This window comes from Jaculus jaculus, chromosome 5 (genome assembly GCF_020740685.1).
Source record: "Jaculus jaculus isolate mJacJac1 chromosome 5, mJacJac1.mat.Y.cur, whole genome shotgun sequence".
In the NCBI taxonomy this organism is placed as follows: Eukaryota; Metazoa; Chordata; class Mammalia; order Rodentia; family Dipodidae; genus Jaculus; species Jaculus jaculus.
The window spans coordinates 114,319,974-114,343,127 of NC_059106.1; the positions used below are offsets into that span (position 1 = coordinate 114,319,974).

At 40.1% G+C, this 23,154-nt stretch overlaps 1 protein-coding gene across 1 annotated transcript; it reads left to right on the plus strand.

Annotated features, from left to right (window-relative positions):
- Nucleotides 1-203: 203 nt before the first annotated feature.
- On the plus strand, nucleotides 204-22,953 carry Laptm4a (lysosomal protein transmembrane 4 alpha). The gene is made up of 7 exons (XM_004663726.2): nucleotides 204-469; nucleotides 14,286-14,406; nucleotides 17,918-17,994; nucleotides 18,083-18,205; nucleotides 20,711-20,806; nucleotides 21,349-21,447; nucleotides 22,340-22,953. The coding sequence occupies exons 1-7, from the start codon at nucleotides 359-361 to the stop codon at nucleotides 22,412-22,414; spliced, it is 702 nt and encodes a 233-aa protein (XP_004663783.1). The 5' UTR covers nucleotides 204-358; the 3' UTR covers nucleotides 22,415-22,953.
- The last annotated feature ends 201 nt before the right edge of the window (nucleotides 22,954-23,154 follow it).

Consider the following 23,154-nt stretch of genomic DNA (forward strand, 5'->3'; position numbering starts at 1 on the left):
GGACCCCCAGCCACCCCTGCTTTCGCCCACCGAACGGCGCCCAAGAGACCTGAACTTCTGATTGGGTGCGAGGCGTTGTCAATTCCCACATTTCTCTACTCTGGGGCCGGCGTCATCCAGCTCCCGGCTCCCCATTGGTGGGCCTGAGGCGGAGGGCGGTGCCAGAGAGGACGAGCCGAGGCCGTGCGGGGCGGCGCCCAGCGCGCAGGCGCGAGGGAGTTGGCCGCGGCCGGACTTGGGCGGGCTGGAAGACGCGTAGCTGGGCTTTGGAGACAGTGACCGAGCCGTGTGGGTTCAGCCGCTGGTCGGAAAGCTTTTGTCAGGGGCCCGGCCGAGAACAAGGCCCGAGAGATTCCCGATGGTGTCCATGACTTTCAAGCGGAGCCGCAGCGACCGGTTCTCTAGCAGCCGGTGCTGCGGCTGTTGTCATGTCCGCACCGGGACGATCATCCTGGGGACCTGGTACATGGTGAGGGCGGCGGCAGGGCCTCCCGCCCCAGTGCGCGTGTGCGGGGAGTTGGGCGGGGCGGGACGAGTGACTGGGCTGGGGGCACTGCATTTTGGGGGAGGGTGCGTTAACTCTGAACGAAGTCCGGGACCTGGAGGAAGGACGATTGTCTGGATGTCGGGGACTTGAAGGGGAAAGCGGGTTTGGGATGAGAGCACTCTAGCTGGAGAGTTCTGAGATTTTCGCGGTTTCGACTGTTTGTGTTTCCACCATCTGAACCTCAGTTCCCCATTCTCCCGCCCTGTGCCCCAGGATGTTCTGTCCCTGACTAAACGATTGTCCAGACCTTGACATAGACATTGTCTGCCTAATGCAAACCCGGGAATCTAGTAGTAGTCCTTTTCTTGTTTGTTTTTGTTTTTGTTTCCTGGGCCTTGTTTTGTTAAGACGTATTTGTGATCTGGACAAAAAAGGCCTGTTTTGAGTCTACAGAGATTCTCTTGGCCGCGATACTGTTCTTAGGAGTTACACTTGGTCAGCTTTTCCCTGTGCAACCCTCTCCCTATTAGTTTTTTGGTTTTTTTTCTTCTTTGTAATAAAACCTGCTCTTTTTAAAAAGAGTTTATTGAACACTTACTGTATCCTTGCCACATATACTGACATTTTCTGGATTCCAAGTTCTTTATGATTCTGTCATACTAGGTGGGCAGTCGTGTACAGTAGAAACACTATTGTGACTTCATTTTTCTGTGACTTTTTGGTTTTTCGAGGTAGGGTCTCACTCTAGCCCAGGCTGACCTGGAATTCACTATGTAGCCTCAGGGTGGCCTCGAACTCACAGTGATCCTCCTACCTCTGCCTCCCGAATGCTGGGATTAAAGGCGTGGGCCACCACGCCCGGCTTTCTCCGTGACTTTTAAAAATGCTTTTAAGATAGTATAATTTTGACGTTTGACCCACTGGAGTTCATTGTCTTGGCCCCAATGGCTGATGACTTTTTGATTTTTGTTAGAGGGAGGAGGAAGAAGCTTTTCTGACACTGCAGTTTCAGATAGTTGTGTGAACACTAAAAGGAGGATGAGATTCACTCTGGATTTCTTTCCTCCTTTTTTCTTTCTCTCAGCCCTTCCCCACCCACTGTCTTGAAATTATTAATAACTCCCTGGTCAAACGCCAGGTGGAAATCCTCTTCTTCAGGGTACCTCATCATGGACCTCCATATTGTTCCTGCTTTTTGTTTTTGTAAGTCTTGCTTCATAAATGTACTTTAGAAAAGAGTGACAATAAACATCAATGAGTTTATTTGCTTGTGCTGAGGTATGTTTCCTATGCTTCTGTACCCATAACGTCATCTTACTGATACTATGTACTTCATCATATCACATTTTCCTTCAGAAAGTGCCTCTTGTTCTACATTTTAACTGACTTTTGTAATCTTGGATAGAGAATATTTAATGGCAGGCAGTTGAATTGTATTTCTAACCTCCTTTGGTGTCTTTTCTATGTTGCATAGTGGTTGGGTCTTTCTTTTGTCTTTACTCTGTCGCCATTCCTGTAAATGGTTAATCCTTTAGAATCATCAAACCTTACTTAACTCACCCTTTCTTTCCCCCAGAAAACCTTCCCTCTTACTTAGCATAGAAAATAGAGTCCCTAGCAAGTGCAAGGCCCTGGGTTCGGCCCTCAGCACCGAAAAAAAAAAAAGACAAAATCATAAAAAGACCAAAAAAAAAAAAAAAAAACAAGGAAAGTAGAGTCCATCAGCCAGTGAATTTTTACCTGCAAACTTTGTCTCCCTGTTTCTTCTTAGATCTTTCCCTGCTCATAAAGCACTTCAGACTCTTCAGGAGGAAAATTCCATCCCTATTTCTGTAATTCAAATGTAATTAATAGCATTTCTTTATATTCCTTGCTAGGCAAAATTTGTGTGTGTGTACACATACATATATGTGCAGAGATCACAGGTTGATACTGGGTGTCTTCCCCAAGCACTCTGCCCCTTATATTTTCTTAAGACTGGTCTCTCCATGAACCTGGAGCTCACTGATTGAATTAGAATAGCTAGCCAATAAACCCAGGGGATCTTCCTGTCTCTGTCTCCCTGGTACTGGAATTATAGGCACACACTGCCATGCTTGGCTTTTATGTGGCACTAGGGATCTGAACTTAGGTCTTCATGTATCAAGCGCTTTATAGACTAAGCCATCTCCCCAGTTCCTGTAAACAAAGTTTTGATGTTGTGGATTTAGCTTATAGAATGAACTGCAGTGGGAACTATAAATAGGAAACTCAGAATTCAAAGAGAAAAACTTTAGTAAGGACATTTGTTTTTTTTTTTTTTTTTGCAAGCAGCCAACTTTTATTTTTTATTTTTTTTCCTTTTTTTATTTTTTTAAATTTTTATTAGCATTTTCCATGATTATAAAAAAAATCCCGTGTTAATTCCCTCCCCTCACACACACTTTCTCCTTTGAAATTCCATTCTCCATCATATTACCTCCCCATAACAATCAGGACATTTGTTCTTAACAAAATAGGAAGTGAGGAATTTAAATCTGTTCCCAAATTTGAGCCCTTAGTGTGAAAAAGGCTTCTTATCCATGGTTTAGTTTTCAGTTTTGTAAAGATACTGTATCTGTTCTGTGCATAGACTTTTCAGGTTAGAATGTTGTAAGCTTTAAATCTGTTTTAAATCAATACAGAGATTTACTGTCCCTTTTCAATGTAAAAGGTTCTGATGGACATACAAAAGCAATAAATCATGGTGTCCTTTGATTTCATTGCCTTTGTGTAGGCAGGGGTACTCATGGATTTCTTTTGACTTTGTGTTCCTAATACTTGCCACATGGTGGATTCTTATCTTCAACATGGAATGGGCCCCTAGTTGTTTTGTGGTATTTACAGAGAACTCACAGTGACTGACTAGGGAAAAAGATAATATGTGATAAGCAGTATCTAATCAGATTAGGGAGCAGAAGAGGCCCCTTCATAAGTGCTTATTGCAGTGATATATAAGCTTCAATACTATAGTTATATGAAGATGCAGTTTCTGCTTGTTGAGGAGACATGTAGCACTTAAGAGATAAGGATGTAGTGAAATACTTACCTCTACTGTAAATGAAGAGAACTTGTCCAAAACAGTGTATTTTGCTGCTATAAGCTTTACTAAAATGGAGAAAAAAAGATGGTGGCTTGGTAGAATGTCACGTCCACCTTAAGCACCTTGTCACGGTACCCTCCTTAACTTCTTTGTCATAAGCACAGTTCCTAAGCTCCAAGTGAGTCAGTATTTCTCAGTCTGCATGGGGTAATACTGATGATATGCTTCAGATTACCTGGACCAAGGCTTTTGTATTTCTGATTCTGTGTATTTAAAATGTGGAGGTGCAGGTACCCCTCCCTTTTTTTGGGGCCTGATACTATGTCAGTGATTATCTGATAAGGTGTTACTGACTTCTAGCAATGGCTTCTGTTGGTCTGGTGTTGAGATTGTCACAGTATATACCAAGTATTAAATATATGGAATCCAGAGTGCCCCTGTACACTTGTAGTTTAAGCACTTAAAGGTAGGAGGAGGACAGTCAGTCATCCAAGGCTCAAAAAAAGTAGTATGGTATTGAATACTTCTGTGGGACATGGAGAAAGTGAGGACCTGTGTCATGCACCAAAGGTACCAGCTCTGAAGAGTTGACATTTGGCATTTCAGATTTGAAAAAAATGTGCTTGGCTTAATACATGGTTAAGTAATGGGACATTTCAGAATGAGCTTGTTTAAAGTCTTGCATTCCTAAAGTTGATTTATCATTTGTTAAAGAATTTGAAGCCAGGTTATTTTCAACAAGTTTCTTATGGGGTGTAGGCTTATATGTTTGTTTTAACAAACTTTTCATAAGTGTTTCAGCCTTTAACAGTCTAATGTTAGGTAGTTGGAGAGATTTAAGAAGTAATTTCCTCAAGCTCTATGCTTCTCCACACCTTGCTTCTGGCTTCTTTAACAATAGTTTGAAGTTGATGTCTTTCCTCAAACATATTTTTGTATGCTTGAATATCTTTGTATATGCTATTTTTTTCTCTTTGAAGTGCTCTTCTCTTCCCCTAACTTACTTTTAAAAGACTATTAAGGAAATGTTCAGACATACAAAGACAGTGAAAAAGCATAAAATGTCTCTCATTTACTCCTTACCCAGCATCACCCGTTAATTTTGCCAATGTCAGGCAAATTTTTAATGGTTAACTCAAGTGTTAGTCATGATAAACCTTTCTTTATATTCAGCCACACACTTGGTTTCCTCACTTTGTACTTCAAAATGTTTTTATAAAACTTTGTATGTACTTATTTTACATTAGAATTATTATCTTTTTTCTTATCCTGTCCACATAAAATGTTCTCCAAGGCTGGAGAGTTACAGGCCAGGGTAGAGTGCCCTGGCTTCAATCTCTACAGGCAAAAAAAAAAAAAAAGAAAAGAAAAGAGAAAAAAGGTAAAATAATACAAGTCCTTACTGAGGACGCAAGATGAAGTCTTAATCTATAAAATATGTGTAGTGGGCTGGAGGGATGGTTTAGTGGTTAAGGCGCTTAATTGCAAAGCCAAAGGACCCAGGGTTGGTTCCCCAGGACTTCATATAAGCCAGATATACAAGATGGCACGTGTGTCTGGAGGCCCTGGTGCACCCATTCTCTTTCTTTCTCTGCTTCTTTCACTCTGTCAAATAAATAAATAATAAAATATTTAAAATATGTATAGTAGGGCTGGAGATATGGCTTAGTGGTTAAGGCACTTGCCTGTGAAGTCCAAGGACCTATGTTCAATCTCTATCCAGGTCCCACATAAGCCAGATAGATGCACAAAGGTGATGCAAGCACAAGGTTGCACATGTGCACTGGTGGCACAAGCCTCTGGAATTTGATTGCAATGGCTGAGGCTATGGATTGCCAATTCTGTCTCTTTCTATCTCTAAATATATATATCTTTCTATCTATCTATATGTATGTATGTATGTATGTATATATATATAGATGGGCATGGTGGTGCATGCCTTTAATCCCAGCACTTGGGAGGCAGTGGTAGGAGAGTTGCCATCAGTTTGAGACCACCCTGAGACTACATAGTGAATTCCAGGGCAGCCTGAGCTAGAGTGAGACCCTACCTCAGAAAAAAACAAAAAACATATAGTAGCTTCCTTATTAATAACAACATTTGAGTTATTCATTAGATGTCTGTGTAATGAATTGTCTCATAAAAATAATAGTTGTAAGTCAGTTGTAATTACATACAATAGTAAACAACAACAACAAAAATAACCCCTTTTCTGCATACCTTTAAAACTTCTAAGATAGTTGTCTTTGGCAGATGTAGTTCTTTGCTTAGTTTTGTAAACTGGTTTGTCTATGGGTCTTTCTGCTTATGAGTGCCTTATCACAGTGAACTGAAGTAAACACACTATTACAATTGTAGTTGCAGAAGATACTGGTTTGGGGCAAAATATGCTGTGGGAAAAAACTGAACAATGAGTTGTGTTTATTTTAATCCATTTGTTGGGTTATAAATCAAATCTGAACAAATTTTTAAAATTGAAATTATATGAAGTAACTTTTTTGACTACTAGAAAGTGGTATTATGTATGAATGTCCTCCCATGGAGCAGGCCTCAAATCTAATCAGAGAGCAGTTGGTTTCTCCCAAAGCAGACATGTGACTATTGATTATATGAGTTGGTATACTTAAGCCTGGCTGGCAGGGTCCCCTGCTAGTTAAAACCATTGATGACTTTTCTCCCCCAACAGTCTTCATAGCTCTTTGCAGCATCAACAGGGAGGAGGCTTCCAGCTCAGCTCCAAATTAATGTGTCCTGAAGTCCAAGCATGTGATATCTTCAGCAGTAGGTTCTTACCATCTAGTCCTGGTGGGTAAAGAAAAACCTTGGCAATAATCTGTAATGTTTTGGGGGTGTCGGGGCCCTCCCTGGCCCAACAACTCATTGGAAGGTATCCCATACCTGGCATTAAAACTTTCTTATAGGACTGGAGAGATGGCTTAGCAGTTAAAGCACATGCTTGTGAAGCCTAAGAACCCCAGTTCCATTCTCCATGTCCCACGTTAGCCAGATGCACAAGGGGGTACATGCGTTTGGAGTTCATTTGCAGTGGCTGGCGCACCCAATCTCTCCCCCTCCCTCCCTCCTGCCCTCCCTCCCTCCCTCCTTCTCTCTGTCTCTAATAAATAAATAAAAAATCTTTTTTAAAAAAACAAAACATTCTTATAACTCTCGCTTCTGAGCACAATATCCACCTCCACATTATTTTTTCTTTTGCTCAAATTCTTTCTTTTTAACATATACATATAATTTAGCTAAAACGTAGGTTTACATATGGTTTACTCATAACTTCTTTAATTTTGATTAGCACTTCCCATCCCATCTTTTTTTCCATCCCCTCTCCTGAACCTACTTAGACACAGGAGGGAATTGTGTCAGACTCATTCTATGGGGCCAGTATCACTTGATACCAAAGACAGACAGACAGACAGACACACACACACACACACACACACACACACACACACACACACAGAGAGAGAGAGAGAATATAGGTTAGTATATCTGGTGATGATAGATGAATAGAACACTAGTGAACAAAATTCAACAGCACATTAAAAAGATAAATCACCTTGATAAATGGAATTAATCCCAAGGATGCAAGGATGGTTTAAATATGCAAGCTAATAAATGTGATATCCAGACAGATTCAAGGACCAAATCCATATGACTATGACCCTGGAATGGATGTGAGGAAGTTTCTAGATTAAGTTAATTGAGGTGGGAAGACCTATAGCTGAGCGCCAGCATTCACCGCTCTTTTTTGACTGCAGATGCAGTGTGACCAGCTGCTTCATGCTCTTGCTACCATGGCTTCCTTGACATGATGGACTATTACTTCACACTGAGCTAAAATAAATTCTCCTTTAGGTTATTTTTGTCAGGTATTTTGTCCAAGCAATGAGAAAATTGTTGTATGTCCCATACAATAGCTAATATAAAGTGAAAGACCTCCTCCATGAAAATTAGAAAACATTGATGAAAGAATTTAAACAAGTCACTGATAAACTAAAGGGCACTCTGTATTCATAGATTGGAGGAATTAGTATTGTTAAATGTGCATACTACCCAAAGTGATCAACAGATGTAATACAGTACCTGTTATACCAGTGTCACCCTTAATAGGAATAATGTATGTATATATCTCCTGAAATTTGAGTGGAACCATAAAAAGACTCATAATAGCCAAAGTAGCAAAAAGAACAAGGCTGGAAGCTTCACACTAAGCTTCAGATTGTAAAGCTATAGTAGTAACTCCAGCACATGTAGGACAGAAATAGCTCTGTTAGGGCAATGGAACAGAATAGAGAAGCCAAGAATACACCCACATTCCTATAGCCAATCAGTTTTCAACAGATGCCAAGAACACCCAGCATCTGGACAGGCATCCTGTCTTTACTACATGGTGCTAGGGAAACTGGATATCTACAAATCTAGACCTCTGTCTCTAGCTATATGTAAAAAAGTAACAAAATAGATTAAAGGCTTAAGTATAAAACCCAAAAGACTATTAGAAAAGAATAGGGGAAACACTCTCACACTGTTCTGGGCACAGTAGTGTAAATGCATAGGCATCAAAAGACAAAAATGCACACATATACTTACATCAAACTATGAAGTTTACACTCTGCAAAAAAAAAAAAAAATTAGCAAAGAGAAAACCTACAGAATGGGAGAAAGTGGGTGGAGAGGTGCTCAGTGAGTAAAAGACCACCTACAGAATGGGAGAAAGTGGGTAGAGAGGTACTCAGTGAGTAAAAGACCACCTACAGAATGGGAGTAAGTGGGTGGAGAGATGCTCAGTGAGTAAAAGCACTTGCTCTGCAAGTGTTAGTACCTGTGTGTGGATCTTCAGACCACATGTAAAAGCCAGAAGCATGGTAGGCTTCTATTATTCCAGGACACATGTTAGGAGACAGGAGAATTTCTTGGAGGCTTGAAGGCCAGCTAGCATGGCAGACAGAGCAATGAACCAGAGACCTTTCCTCAAATGTAGAAAGCAAGGAGCAACACCTGAAAGTTGTCCTCTGATCTGCACACGTGTGCCATGGTTTCTGTGTACCCTACACACGTGGACACATGTCTCCACACTAAAAAAGATGGGCAAGGGCTGGAGAGATGGTTTAGCAGTCAAGGTGTTTGCCTGTGAAGCCAAAGGACCCAGGTTTGATTCCCTAGTACCTATGTAAGCCAGATGCACAAGGGGGCGCATGCATGCATCTGGAGTTCTTTGCAGTGGCTAGAGGCCCTGGCATGCCCATTCTCTGTCTGTCTCTGTATCTCACTCTTGCTCTCTTTCTCTCCCTCCCTCCTCCCCCTCCCTCCCTCCCTCCCTCCCTCCCTCCCTCCTCTCTCTCTCTCTCTCTCTCTCTCTCTCTCTCTCTCTCTCTGCTTGCTAATAAATCTTTAAAAAAATTCAAAAGATGGGCAAAAATATTTGCTAACTATTTCACAGGGGATTGATAGCCAGAATATATAAAGAATTCATTAGCAAAAGCAAATAATCCAAGGGTCTGGAGAGATAGCTTAGCAGTTAAGGAGCTTGTCTACAAAGCCTGATTACTTGGGTTTGCTTTGCCAGTACCTTCTTAAAGCCAGATGCACAGAGTGGTTCATGCACCTAGAGTTTGTTTGCAGTGGCTGGAGGCCCTGGAGTGTCCATTCTCTCTCTATCTGCCTCTTTCTCTCTCTGACTGTCACTCTCAAATAAATAAACAAAAATAAATAAATTTTAATAAAATCTGTTATTTTCAAAAAAATAGACAGAATGAGTGCACCAGGGTGTCCAGCCACTGCAAACAAACTCCAGATGCATACACCCCCTTGTGTATCTGGCTTACATGGGTCCTGGGGAATCGAGCCATGAACCAGGGTCCTTAGGCTTCACAGGCAAGTGCCTAACTGCTAATCCATCTCTCCTGCTCAAATAACAGATTTTTTAAAAGGAAATAATCTAATTTTAAAATGGGCAGATGAGGTGAATATGCATTTCTCAAAAGTGAATAGGTTGAATAAGGATTGTGAGGGAAATAGAAATCAAAACCACAATGAGCTGTATGTCACCTCAGAATGTTACAACTGGACAAAAAGTCATAGATGCTGGTGGAGGTGTGGAGAAGGAACATTTGCACTGTGTGGAAATGTGAGTACAACCAGTCTGGCAAAATTATGGATGTTCTACTGGTTAAAAATAGAACTGCCAGGGCTGGAGAGATGGCTTAGGAGTAAAGGTGCATGCCTGTGAAGCTTAAGGACCCAGGTTTGATTTTCTAGGTCCCATGCAAGCCAGATGCACATGGTGGCACATGCATCTGGAGGAGTTTGTTTGCAGTGGCTAAAGGCTCTGATGTGCCCATTCTCTCTCTCTCTCCTCCCTCTCTGTCTCTAATAAGTAAATAAAAATAAAATCTTTAAACAAAACAAAACTGCCAGCTGGGTGTGGTGGTGTATGCCTATAATTCCATCTCTCAGGAGGCAGAGGTAGGAGGAGGCCATGAGTTTGAGGCCACCCCGAGACAACATAGTGAATTCCAGGTCAGCCTGAGCTAGAATGAGACCTTACCTGGGAAATGAAAAAATAAAACTGTCATATAACCAAAGAATCCAAGTGGTGGATTATTATCCAAAGGAAATGAAATCAGCATGTCAAAGAGGCAGAGCATTTGTGTTTATTGCAGCACTATCTACAGTAGATGAGTAGTCAACTGAGGATGTCCATTGACATGAACAAATGCGGAAAATGAGGTGGACTACTGCTCAGCAGAAAGGCACAAGGTTCACAATAGATTGCTAGTTGGTGAAAATGTACAGAATCCTGCTGTTTGTATCAACATGGACTTGATGGTCATAATGTGTGAAATAAGCTAGGTAGAAAAAAGGAAAATATACAATTTTACTCATGTGGAATATAAAATGCAGAGCTCATAGAACTTAAAATCTAGAGTAGTAAGTTGGGGAGACAGGAGTGGGAGGGTAGCAGATGGGAGGTAGATTAGTTACTCGTTACTGTGACCAAATATCTAACAGGGAAGGGAAGGATTTATTCTGGCATACAGTTTTGAGGGGCCAATTTCATCATGGAAGGGAAGGTAGGGCAGCAGGAAAAGAGAATGAATAGGAAATGAGGCCAGGCTATAAAACCTCAAGACTCTTTCTCCACAGAGCTCCACCTCCTAAAGATTCCATAACTTCTAAAACAGTGCCGCCAGGTAGGGATCATGTGTTCAAATACATAAGCCTATGGGGCATTTCACACAGGAAGAACATTAGTGTTCTCTTGAATGGAGGGTGATTGTAGCTATAAGCTTTGCATTATATAATCCAAAATAGTGTAGCATGATTTTGAACATTCTTGTCACAGAAACATTTAAGATAATGGGATAACCTAAGGATCTTGATCAATACACAATATGTAAATATACCTAAACATCATTGTACCCCATAAAGATTTAGATTTATTGTCATTAAAGAAAAAAACTCTTCTGAGAGGCATATAACCATGAAAAGTCAAAGCAAGCATGAATCGCTGTTCGGGGACAGTGTGCTTCCATGGACTTGATAATGTTCCCTTTTTTTTGGTTTGCTTACTTATGGAAGTTGTACAAAAAGCCTTTCAAAACCAACATGCAGGGCATCTTTTGGTCTGTGAAGGTCTGTTCCACATTGGGTGACAGGCCCATGGCTGTGCTATTGGCAGATGTGCCGTAGCTCTGCCTGTCCATATCGCTAGTTTACATGCCTTCCTTTCTTTTCTTTCTTTCTTTCTTTTTTTTTTTTTTTTTTTTTTTTTTGTCTTTTGAGGTAGTGTTGCAGTCTATCCCCGGCTGACCTGTACACTATGTACACTCAGGGTGGCTTCAAACTCATGGCGATCCTCCTTCCTCTGCCTCCCAAGTGCTGGGATTAAAGATGTGGGCTGCCACACCCAGTTTAAAGACTCTTAAATGATAGTATAGGGTTTTTTTTTGCTGTGTGTGTGTGGGGGGGGGGGGATTTGGCATGAAACTTGGTAGAAATGGCAGCTGGAATCAAAAGCAAACTGTCAGGACCTGCATGTGACAGTCAGTGTCAGTGGTAAGTCTTCAAGATCACAAGACCCATTTTCCAGGCTGTTTGTTTTAGGGCCACAGTGAAATGAAATGAAGTGTTGCTGATAATACTGAAGATAGTGGTCTATCCATGGGGGGAAAAAAGCTTTTTTAAAAGTCATGCAATTCGAACATGTAATATAATAATCGTTTTGATGCTTCATTTTCTTCATTTTGTAATTAGGTTTGCATGTTTTTCTTGAATAAGAATGTTTTTAGTACTTTGTAGAGCTTTTTTTTTTTTTACCTTGATGATAATTGTGTTTAGCAAAGAAGAATTTGCTGAATTAATTCAAACTGATTTTCATACACAGCATCAGCTGACTTAAAGGTTAAGGTTGGTTTGCTTGTCCACAAAACATTTTTGAAATGACTTGACTGATTTTAAAAAATGCATTTCTGGGCTGGAGAGATGGGCTTAGTAGTTAATTTGCTTGCATGCAAACCCTAAGGACCCAGGTTTGATTTCCCAGTACCCATGTAAGCTAGATGCACATGAATATAGAGTTCATTTGCAGTGGCTAGAGGCCCTGGCGTGCCCATTCAAATAAGCAAAATATTTTAAAAAATGTATTTCTTTGTTGTGTTATCATTCAGGATGGACAGGAAAGAAGTATATAACAGTTTGTTTAAAGTTCTATTACTGGGTCTCTACCAAGGGAAGGAAAGCAAATTCTATGAACTTTAGTTAGAGAAGGCTAACTAACCCTAGATGGGATTTCTACACAATATTCTGAATAGCACTCTTTAGGAACACTTGGGCATAACAAATTTCCTTTTACAGTAGGATTTGTAACCCTGGTAGTTGAGGAAATTTTACCAGGTACTTGATGAGATTTCAGCCAAGCATTTGGTAAAGACTCAAGATGTTCCTGTGGATCAGATGAGACATTTTCTTCAAGGACCGCTGATTAACAGGAGGGCCAGCTTCTTACACATTTGTCTTTGGCGCTATCGTTACTGACACATATGAAGATACTGATGATTATGTGCTGAGCATATTTCTAGATGCAGAATGCTAAAAGAGTCAATCTTTAGGATGTCAGCATCAATATCTAGAAAGTTTAATGGGCAAGAATGTAATAGAATGAAATCTACTTGCAAATACCTTAAAGTCCATGCTTGTGTCTCTGGATCCAACTGGGCAGGTTGTAGGCAGTTGTTTACCAGGATCAAGGGCGAAAAAGACAGAGGTGTTTTGGGGAGTTATTCTTGTATGGCATTCAAAAATTGTACAAGGCTGTTAGTTTCAGCTTGCAGTGATTGAAATTGGCACACTAGAGCTCTTGTAAATAGGAATGCAAAGGGATAAAGAAGTTGCTGGTGCGGGGTGTGGTGGCTCACACCTTTAATCCTGGCACTTGGGAGGTAGAAGTAGGAGGATCCCTGTGAGTTCGAGGCCACCCGAGACTATATAGTGAATTGCAGGTCAGCCTGAGCTAGAGTGAAACCCTACCTCAAAAAACAAAACCAAAAAAAAACAAAATTTAAAAAGTTGCTGGAAAACAGAAAGAGGAACTCTCAGAAGAGTTAGGGAAGGTTATCCTAGACAAGACCATTGGGAAGCTGCTTTCAGGCACTAGGAATCTTAGAAGAGGACATCATCTCAAAAAGTAGAATTAAGACCAGTAAGGGGGTGGAGGGAGATGTCCCATCAGTTAGAGTACTTGTGGGCAAACATGAGGACCTTAGTGCCATCCCCAGCACTCACGTGCCTGCAATGCCAGTCTGAAGGGGAGAGATAGGAGGTTGCTGGTATTGATTAGTCAGCCAGTCTAACTAAAGAACAGCACAAACTCCAGGCTCAGTGAGAAGTGGGTACCCAACATCCTTCCTCCTCCAGCTTGTACTCATGTGTGCATATACTGTGCGCACATACACATGCCACACGTGCTATACACATATAAAAAAAAACCCTGAAAACACTAAAAACAGGCCAGCAGTAGAGTGACATCAAAGCTTTGGAAAATCTTTTAAGCATTTGAATCAAGCTCATCAGGGGTGCTGTGAAGGAGTTTTAGGTATCTGATGAGTAACATGTCCAGTGAACTAAGTAGCTCCCTTAAACATAGAACTGGGAGGTTGGTATAATAAGTGTCTCTGAACCTGAACAGTCTGTTGATTTCTTAGTTTTGTGCCATTTTAGTCTGAGCTATAGGTATAAGTATTAACAGGGTTAAGCATATATCTCTGAAACAATTAATAAGCTTATACTTGGTATTTAAACTATTTTGGGTGGTAATTGCATATATTCTATCTCACAGTTCATCCTCTGCCATTTTATATCTTTGTTACTGCAAGTGAAATAGTTTATTCAGTGTATGTATGCCATAGCACGTGTGTAGAGGTCAGAGGAAACTCTTGGATGTCCTTGCTTTCTATCTCCTTTGAAACAATGTCTCTTGTTTTTGTTCACTGCTCTGTTGGCTGGGCTAGCTGATCCACAAGGTTCTGGTTATTTCTCCAATCTTGGCCTCTCCCATCTTGCCAACAGCATGTTGGCATTACGGAAGCCTGCCAAGGTCTTCCAAGTTTTACATGGTGTATGGGGATATGAACTCAGGTTCTCAGGTTTGGGCAGCAAGAACACTGAGCCTTCTCCTCAGCCCATGAACTGGTTTTAATTAATGTGATGGCTAAATGCTTTCCTCAGGTTGTCAACCTACTGATGGCAATTTTGCTGACTGTGGAGGTGACTCACCCAAACTCCATGCAAGCTGTCAACATTCAGTATGAAGTCATTGGCAATTACTACTCATCTGAGAGGATGGCTGGTAGGTTTTTACTTGAAAATGTATCTACTCCACTCTATAATCTACTTACGTATGTGTGTGAGAGAAAGGAAGTTGGATGAACTATATTCAAGTTATACTTCAAAAGGTCATGTAAGTTTTAAATTTAATACAATTTAAATGTTTTTAAGCTTCTTGTTGCAGGAAAGCATTGTAATGTTTCTTTTTCTTTCAAGGATATTCAGTGAGAATTACAATAAAGCATGTCTCAATAGAAGATGCCATGAACTGCTAGGTTTTGAAGAATTATTTAACCATGTACCTTGACTCTTACCAGGTACCAGGGATAGAAGGGCAGAGGGAAATTAAACGATCTATAAATTTGTGAGAGAGATCTTTAAGCCTGCTGATGTGTAGCTGGGATGAAAGATTTGTCCATGGAGCAAACAAGCTGTTGTATGCTGTAAAATAGAAAATAAAACATATTTAAGTATTTGGTAAGATCTTTTCCACAGTTCTGTATCTGTTGTGGACAAAGACTCCACATTGTCATTAAAAATACAGTAACCCTAGAACACTGATTTCAGTTGTCCTTTTAGGACTATTTATTCCCTAGTAGTTACTTCTTATTACCATTTATCTTTTTTAAAAACATAGGTACATAAAATTCTAGTAGGACTTATATGGCATCATAAGTTTAATAATTCAACAGAAAATTATGCCTCAGACTTTGCAGTGCAAACAAGTTCTTCATACTTGCTTTTTAGTTTCACTTCAGAAAAATACTCCTAGTTCATATGTACATATTATAATACCATCAGTGGTAATTCTCTGCTTGTTAGATTTTATTAGCTTTGTTTGTTTTTAAGACAGCATCTCACTCTATCCCAGGTTGACCTGGAACTCACTGTGTACCCCCAGGCTGGCCTTGAACTCATAGTGATTTTCCTATCTCAGCTTCTCAAATGCTGGCACTAAAGGTCTGTGCCCCTATGCCTGGCATCATTACTAGCTTTTAACAAGAAGTTCTGACCTTCATCATATTTGTGACCAAATGTGACCAGTTTATGAAGATTTTTGTCTATTTGGTTGTTAAATGAGTTTTTTCCTCTCTCTCTTTTTTAAAATTAGTTTTTTGTCTTCATGACTAATTTAATTTTCTAGGAACCAAGAATTCTGTAGCCATTATATATAATAGTATGAAAATAACGGGGGGTTGTTCTTACTGTGTTTTCTAAAGTAGTACTTATTGAAGAGAGAGAGAGGCAGATAGAGAGAGAGAGTGGGTGCACCAGGGCCTCCAGCCACTGCCTACGCCACATTGTGCATCTGGCGTATGTGGGTCCTGGAGAATTGAACTTGTATCCTTTGGCTTTGCAGAAAAATGCCTTAACCACTAAGCGATCCCTCCAGCCTTTCTAAAGTATTTTTTAAACAGTGAAAGTGTTTTGATTCTTTACAGGTGTTGTGTAATCCTCTGGGATGTTAGCTGTGACAGGAGGGAGAAGAACATTAGAAATAAGCTTTTGGAGTAGTCTGTTTTTATTTGAAAACCAGAAATAAAAGTAAATAAAACATTAGATCTTAATAGCTGCCAGGCCTTTTTGTTTTTAAAGATATGGTCTCGCTATGTAGCCCTCCCTATGTGGCCTCAAACTGTAGCTCTTCCTGCCTCTGCCTCAGCCTTCCACATGCCCAGGATTACATGTGTTTGCCAACACACCAAGCTACTTTTTGATAATTTCAAATTTTTACTTGGCTATAAAATTACCTGCTAAAGTCTCCTACCTCCTACCTCTGCCTCCCAAGTGCTGGGATTAAAGACGTGCGCTACCATGCCCAGCCCAAGATGTGATTCTTACTTGTGAATAGCTGTGGTTGGGAGAGGGAGGAATTTACTTCCTATTGCATGAATATTGTCCAGAAAAATCATGCATGGTCAGTATTATACTTTTACTGATTAAAGTTGTACTAAAGCCCTTATTCTTGAGAGAATATAAAAATGTACAGGTTTTGGTTATTTGGCAGTTTTTGTTTCTTTGAAAGTTGAAATTTGACTTCCCTACAGACCTGGTTAACTTCTGTTTATTATACTGGGTAACCAAATTTAAGTAGTGAATTTTGTGATTTGCTCTTTGTACCCTTAGCCAAACAGAATGTGGCAGTCATTATACTTCAGCAGCATATGCAAGCTGTGTGTCAATGTGCATTGAACATGTCCACTTCAGGAATGCATAGCTCTGGGGAGACCCCTAGAGGAGGTTCCTGCACTTTGTGCTCATGGAAACCTGAGGTTTATATCTGAACATCTGCTTCTTGTGTTTTATTTGCTTCAGTTGATTCACAAATACTGGACTGTTTCTTGTTCCATACATGTCTCCCACCTGCCACTTTCTCCTCCATAGTTTGCTGTTTGCTGCTCCACTGGAAGACCTTGAAGTGCATTTACTCTTTCAGAATTTTAGAACTAAGTATCCAGTTTCTCATAACAGATTCTTAGATGTTGATTATTTGAATTATTTTATTTTCAAGTTTGATGGAACCTGTTCTGTTTAACTTTGTGCTTTGTTTATACCTGAGTTCTTCCAAGTGGTATTTTGCATTCTTCAGCAGGAAAGTCTTCAAATCCTTAATATTGAACTGTAATATAAGAGAAGATAGAGCTGTTATTTAGTTTAATATCAAGTACAGATGATGATTGTATTACTCTTCAGTAAGATAATATATACATGTATCCAGTTGTGTGAATATTTTATAATTATTCTAGCCATTTATCATTGCTCATGTCTTCCAAACTTAATGACAGATTGTGCCAAGAAATTCAGCCAGTCATATTGTTTGAGATTATTTGGGTATCTTGTGAAGAAATTAGTGAATGGAGAGTTGAAAGAACATGGGGAAGAGAACATATGGAAGACATGTGGGGAGAAGAGAAGGCAGAATGAAGACAGCAGTAGGTTTAAACTCACAGGTTTGAGATATTGGGATGGGGAAAAGGGAATTAATGGATAACTTTTAATTTCAGGTTGTATTTTACTGAAGGAAAGAGGTAGCATCTGCTGTTCTCTTTGTAACATGTCTGTCTTTTAAACAAACCTGCTTTTCATTTAAATACTCATCTCACAAGGCCCTGCTTGTATGATTTCTTTCATATTTTTTCATGATTCTTAAGCCAAGGTCATTGTTTAGGCCTTTGTCACAGCACTTGCATGGTAGATTGTGGTGATCTGTTTATACATCTTCATGGACTCACAGGGATGCAAAGACTGTTTCCCTAGTAGAATAAAAGTTCATGTTCCACCCTGAGCACATGCCGGTAACTTGTTTCATTACTTAACCTATAAAGGCTTGCACGGACTTCTCAAGATTTGTTAATGCTGAGACATAGGCCCCTACCTTCATGGCCTTAGTTCTTTTCATAGCTAATCTTGAAAATAATTGCATTTAATTTTAACATTTTAAAGCTAGGTTTAAGATATTGTTTTGTCATGAAGAATTTTGTTCTTTTCATAGTACATATAGCTTAATTAGATTTCTGTTTTTATTTTCTTAGATAATGCCTGCGTTCTTTTTGCCATCTCTGTTCTTATGTTTATAATCAGTTCAATGCTGGTATATGGAGCAATTTCTGTACGTATTCCACATCTTCAACTTTTCAAGTTTCACTCCCTGGGTGGTGGCAGTTCACGAGTGTACTGATTGTTCTCTTCTTCCACAGTATCAAGTGGGTTGGCTGATTCCGTTCTTCTGCTACAGGCTGTTTGACTTTGTTCTCAGTTGCCTAGTTGCCATCAGTTCTCTCACTTACTTGCCCAAAATTAAAGAATACCTGGATCAATTAGTAAGTGTGTATGCTAATTGCTTTTTTGTTTTCATTTAAAGTAAAATATTTTAATTGAAATCCTTAGTTAACTTCAGCTACTATTTTTAGGTATCCCATTTGCTTTTTACTGTATCTTAAAATCACTGACATGTTAAAACCTGAACATATAAATAAAATACCTTTTTCTTTGAACAGTCCAAAACTGAAAGTTCCTAAAATGGCTCATATGGAAGTAGTAGTTCCGCTTTTGTTTTTCTCACCATACTAACTGAATAATTTGAACACATTTGGAATTTATGAAATGATTTGTATTTCATATTTATCGTAATGGTAGCATATATCTAAGTGCATACTATATCCTTAAAACCAATACTAGGTACCATTGGTGAATTAGTGTGGGTATAAAGATAATTTCTCTCTCTTTAGGGAGCATGCCCATATTTAGGGAGTCCAAGATACACAAAGACGTTGTTGGGGTATCAAATGGGCTATCATACAGAGCAGTAAGTAGGGAACTTAGATCAGTGCCATATAATGGAGGGAGAAGGGGACACTGGCCTGAAGTGCCTAAGGACTTTATGAAAGAGTTATGGAAAGAGGTATGGAGTCCAGAAAGAGGAGGGGCTTGGGGGACAGGCTATATTTATTTCATTTCCAAAATGTCTTGTAGAATTCTTTCTGCCCACTTCCAAATGTTCTGTCTAGTCTATTTTGTTCAACATCAAACATGTCTTTCTTTAAAAAAACACTTGTTGATTGCTTCTCATGTGTTAGGTCCAAGGGATACTTGAATGTGGATTTTTAGGAAGTTGAATTCTGAAATAAAAGTGTGGGGGACTATATGAGTGGATATCAGTTGGTCACCAGACTTCAGCTAGGAAATGAGATTTGAATTCCAGTGAAGTGATTAAGTAGGAATTAAGATAGGAGAAACACAGAAGTTTTAGGAAAGTGAGTCCTTGAGGCATCAAGGAGCATTACATTGTCAGGGATGTAAAAGATGGCTATAGTGACTAACACACAGAAGGAGGGTTGTTAGGTATTTTTCTCATATTTCTGAGATAAATGCATGACAAAAGCAAGTTAAGAATAAGGCACTGTGGCAGGAGCAACAGCAGCTGGCCACATTGCATCCACAGACAAGAAAGAGAGAGAATGATGAGGGTTGAATGCTTAGCTCTTTTCTCCTTTTTATTCAGTCCTCAACACCAGCTGGTAGTATGGTGCTGCTCACAATTAGGGTAGATTCTCCCACCTCAACCTAATCTAGGAAATTCCTCTCAAATATGACTAGAGATTTTTTTCCATATGATTCTAAATCCTGTGAAATTGATGAATGTCACAGAGGGAATGGAAGCCGCATGTGAGGAGGCTGAAGACAAGGACCTGGGAACAGTGCCTTTAGCCTGGTCACCTTTGTTTGAGCTCCTTATGTTCCACAACTGGCTTTCTCCTTCTGAATAGTGTTAAGTACTCATAATATGGAATTCCAATGTATTGGTCCCATTCTGTATATGAAAATGTAGTTATTTTCATCTTTGTATTAGCGTTTTCATTAAAGGCAGATATAAAATCAAAGAGCACTATAGGAAAGAATATTAGAGTGAATCTGCTATCCTTTTATAGACTTTGTATTTTCCAATTTTAATTTTAATTTGCTCAATCCCTCAGAATAGAAGCCCTAACTCCTCGTGTCTTTCTCCCCAGACTTAGCTCACATCCTCACCCACAATCAATGCTACATAAGCATTTCATCGAATGTCACCGATCCTTCCCAGTAGAATGTAGTGCAGCTGCAGTAAATCAGACCATCTTGCCTCTCATTTACATAGTGGCTTCCTTTGTTGACCATCTGATGAAGAGTTGAGACCAACAATTGCCTTTCAGAAAAATTACTTTCTCCATGTAAGACTAAGTGGCCCTGGGAATTTGGGTCATCTTAGGGCACCCTGATTTGCTGATCGAGGGATAAATCTGGGGTCCCTTGTAGGAGACTGTGTTTTGCCAAAGGTCAGAAAGATGGATAACAATGCAAAATTTTAAAGGAAAAATGAGGTGTAGAGCTTTTAGGAGTTATCCTGGATACTTAAATCTATTTTAGGTGGCAAATGGCATTCATTAATGATAGCTAGGGGGTGCCTCATGTGACTAGAGCCTGCTTGTCAGTTTTTTAGTCAACTATGACTGGTGCATTTTGTTTGTATTCTTTTTTTTTAACTTTATTTTTATTTATTTATTTGAGAGAGAGAAAAAAATAGGCGGAGAGAGGGAGAGAATGGGCATGCCAGGGCCTCCAGCAACTGCAAGCGAACTCCAGATACATGTGCCTCCTTGTGCATCTTGCTTACATTAGTCCTGGAGAGTCGAACCGGGATCCCTTGGCTTTGCAGGCAAACACCTTTACCGCTAAACCATCTCTCCAGCCCTGTTTGTATTCTTAAAATGTTATCTGGGTTAGTGCAAAGTACATGTGCCACGGCTGACATGTAATGTATGTGTGTGTGTGTATGTGTGTTTTAACAGCCTGACTTTCCCTACAAAGATGACCTCCTGGCATTGGACTCCAGCTGCCTTGTGTTCATAGTTGATTGGTTCTTTGTGGTCTTCATCATTTTTAAGGTAGGTAACTGATTAATCTGAGGTAGACACTGCCCATAACACCTTCACTTCCTTATCTCCTCTCGGGTCACAGTGGACGGGGGTTTTGTGGTGATGGGGGCTTCTGGGGAAGTAGTTAAGACAACTTCTGGGGGGGGGTCCTCCATCTTCCAGGGGGTCCCCCATCTTGTTTCCAAGGTATAGTTGGCGTTCCTTGATCCTTCCCCAAGTATAAGGAACATTATTATACTTTTGAAAGTAATTCGTGGTTTGTAGTGGGAATCTGTTAAAATTCTCCACATTCAGAACCCTGCATTCCCAATAGTTAGAGCTGTCCTGTGGAGCATAGTGGTTAACAACCTGAAGTGAAACTCCAACTTGGGTTTCCTTGGGACATTTAAAAGCAAGCCAAGATGGAGAGGGTCTGGCCTTTGCCAGATCCCAACAGGTAACAAGTTATTTTTCCACAGAAAATGGGTGGGGGAGGACTGGAAGTCATGTGCATGTAGAGAAGGTGGTCTGCTGAATTTCTGCATACAAACATTTCAGAGTTTTCCTTCCAGGCTTACCTCATCAACTGTGTCTGGAACTGCTATAAATACATCAACAACCGAAACGTGCCGGAGATTGCCGTGTACCCTGCCTTTGAAGCTCCCCCACAGGTTAATCACCATTTCATACACTGAGACATCACTGACTCCCTTGTGGGGTATAACTTCCTATTCTGTGCCACTATGGTTTAGGGCATGAAGAGCTTAAATCCATAGGACTTAGTATTTCCCAGTGGGAATTTGGGTACACAAGGCTAGAAAAGTCCTTGGACTGCTATACCAGCTTAGCGTTATGTTTACTCATTAGTGCATCCACAAGAATTGTGTTTGTGAGCAAATAAAATAGGAAATAGCTATGATAAGCTCATGGGGCCTAAGGGTGACAGGGAACCACTGAGCAAAACTGTTTATAAAAACATCCATGCGATCCAAAAGGGGAACTGATTTGTTCGGAGAGATGCATGTGCCGAGCTAGCCTCTTGAACTTTTCCTAACTGCTCCTCTACTATCTTCTCAATTTTTAACACAAAAAATGTATGTGCTCCATTTAGAGACAGCCCACTGTATTTGAAGTCTCTTAGGTTATAATGGGTCTTACAAAGGAATGCCCATTGTACTAGAAGACAGAATAGAAGATCATGGTCCTTGGCTACAGATGATGATGAAACTTGGTCCAGCCTCTATCAGCAGCTTCCTATAGAGTAGTTAATGGGCCCTTTTACCCAGATCCTCAACTAGCACTGGTTCTTTATCAGTCCTCCAAGAAGGGAGAAAAGGCATTCACTGACATTCAAGAGATCCTTGGTAGCTTCCAGGTTAGTTCAGAAGAATAATTCTAATTGTGCCTGCCTTCCATCCATCCATGTGTAGTGTGCATGTGGAATTCCAGGCTGTTTAGATGTTCCTTCTTCCCTTATAGACTTGAATGGAAGCTGTATTGTTCCAGAGAGAATGTCAAAGAAAAACAAAGTCTGATGTATTTTTTTTTTTCTTCCCATCTTAGTATGTTTTGCCAACCTATGAAACCGCCGTGAAGATGCCCGAGAAAGAACCACCGCCTCCTTACTTGGCCGCCTGAGGACGCTCTGCTGCCGTCAGTAGACACCACACCAGCTTCTCGTCTGGCTCGCTTTGCAGAACGCTGCAGTGCAGGGCTCTCAGACTGGTTTGATATCAAGTACCTTGTCTTTTGTTTAGCAATTATTTTCAAACACTAAGGAGCTTTTTGGACATTTATTAGAAACTTCTTTTTGTTAAGTGGATTACATTTTAATACCTTTCTGAAGACAATCTAGGTTCAGCCAGAGCAAAGTGCCATTGTTAGCCTTTGATGGAGGGGTGGGAAGGGAAGGGGGATTTTCCACACTTTCTTTTTAACTTTGCACTTTCTTTATATAATAGTTTGTATTTTGGTTATTTGCTGCCATGGATAATTTCAGGAAGAATGAATTCAGTATTCAGGATGAGTGAGTTGGGTATAAGAGTTGAGATTTTCAGCCGTTAGAAATGGAAAATAAATAACAGTTTGACTTGACCATGAAAGATGAAGGTGCATGTTTCTAATTTGTATGTTTCCATTTTTGTGATAATATACTTTAATAAATCTCTTAAACTTTAGTGTTGTCATTTTTAACCCATCTTTTTTTGTAGAGAAAGCCCAACTTGTTCTATGTCACTTAATGATAAAAATGTTCTAAAAATATTTTTATTGACTTGCAAGCAGAGAAGAAGAGGAGAAAGAGAGAGAGAATGAATGGGCACACCATGGCCTCTAGCCACGTTTGCCACTGTAGGTCCTGGGGAATCAAACTCAGGTCC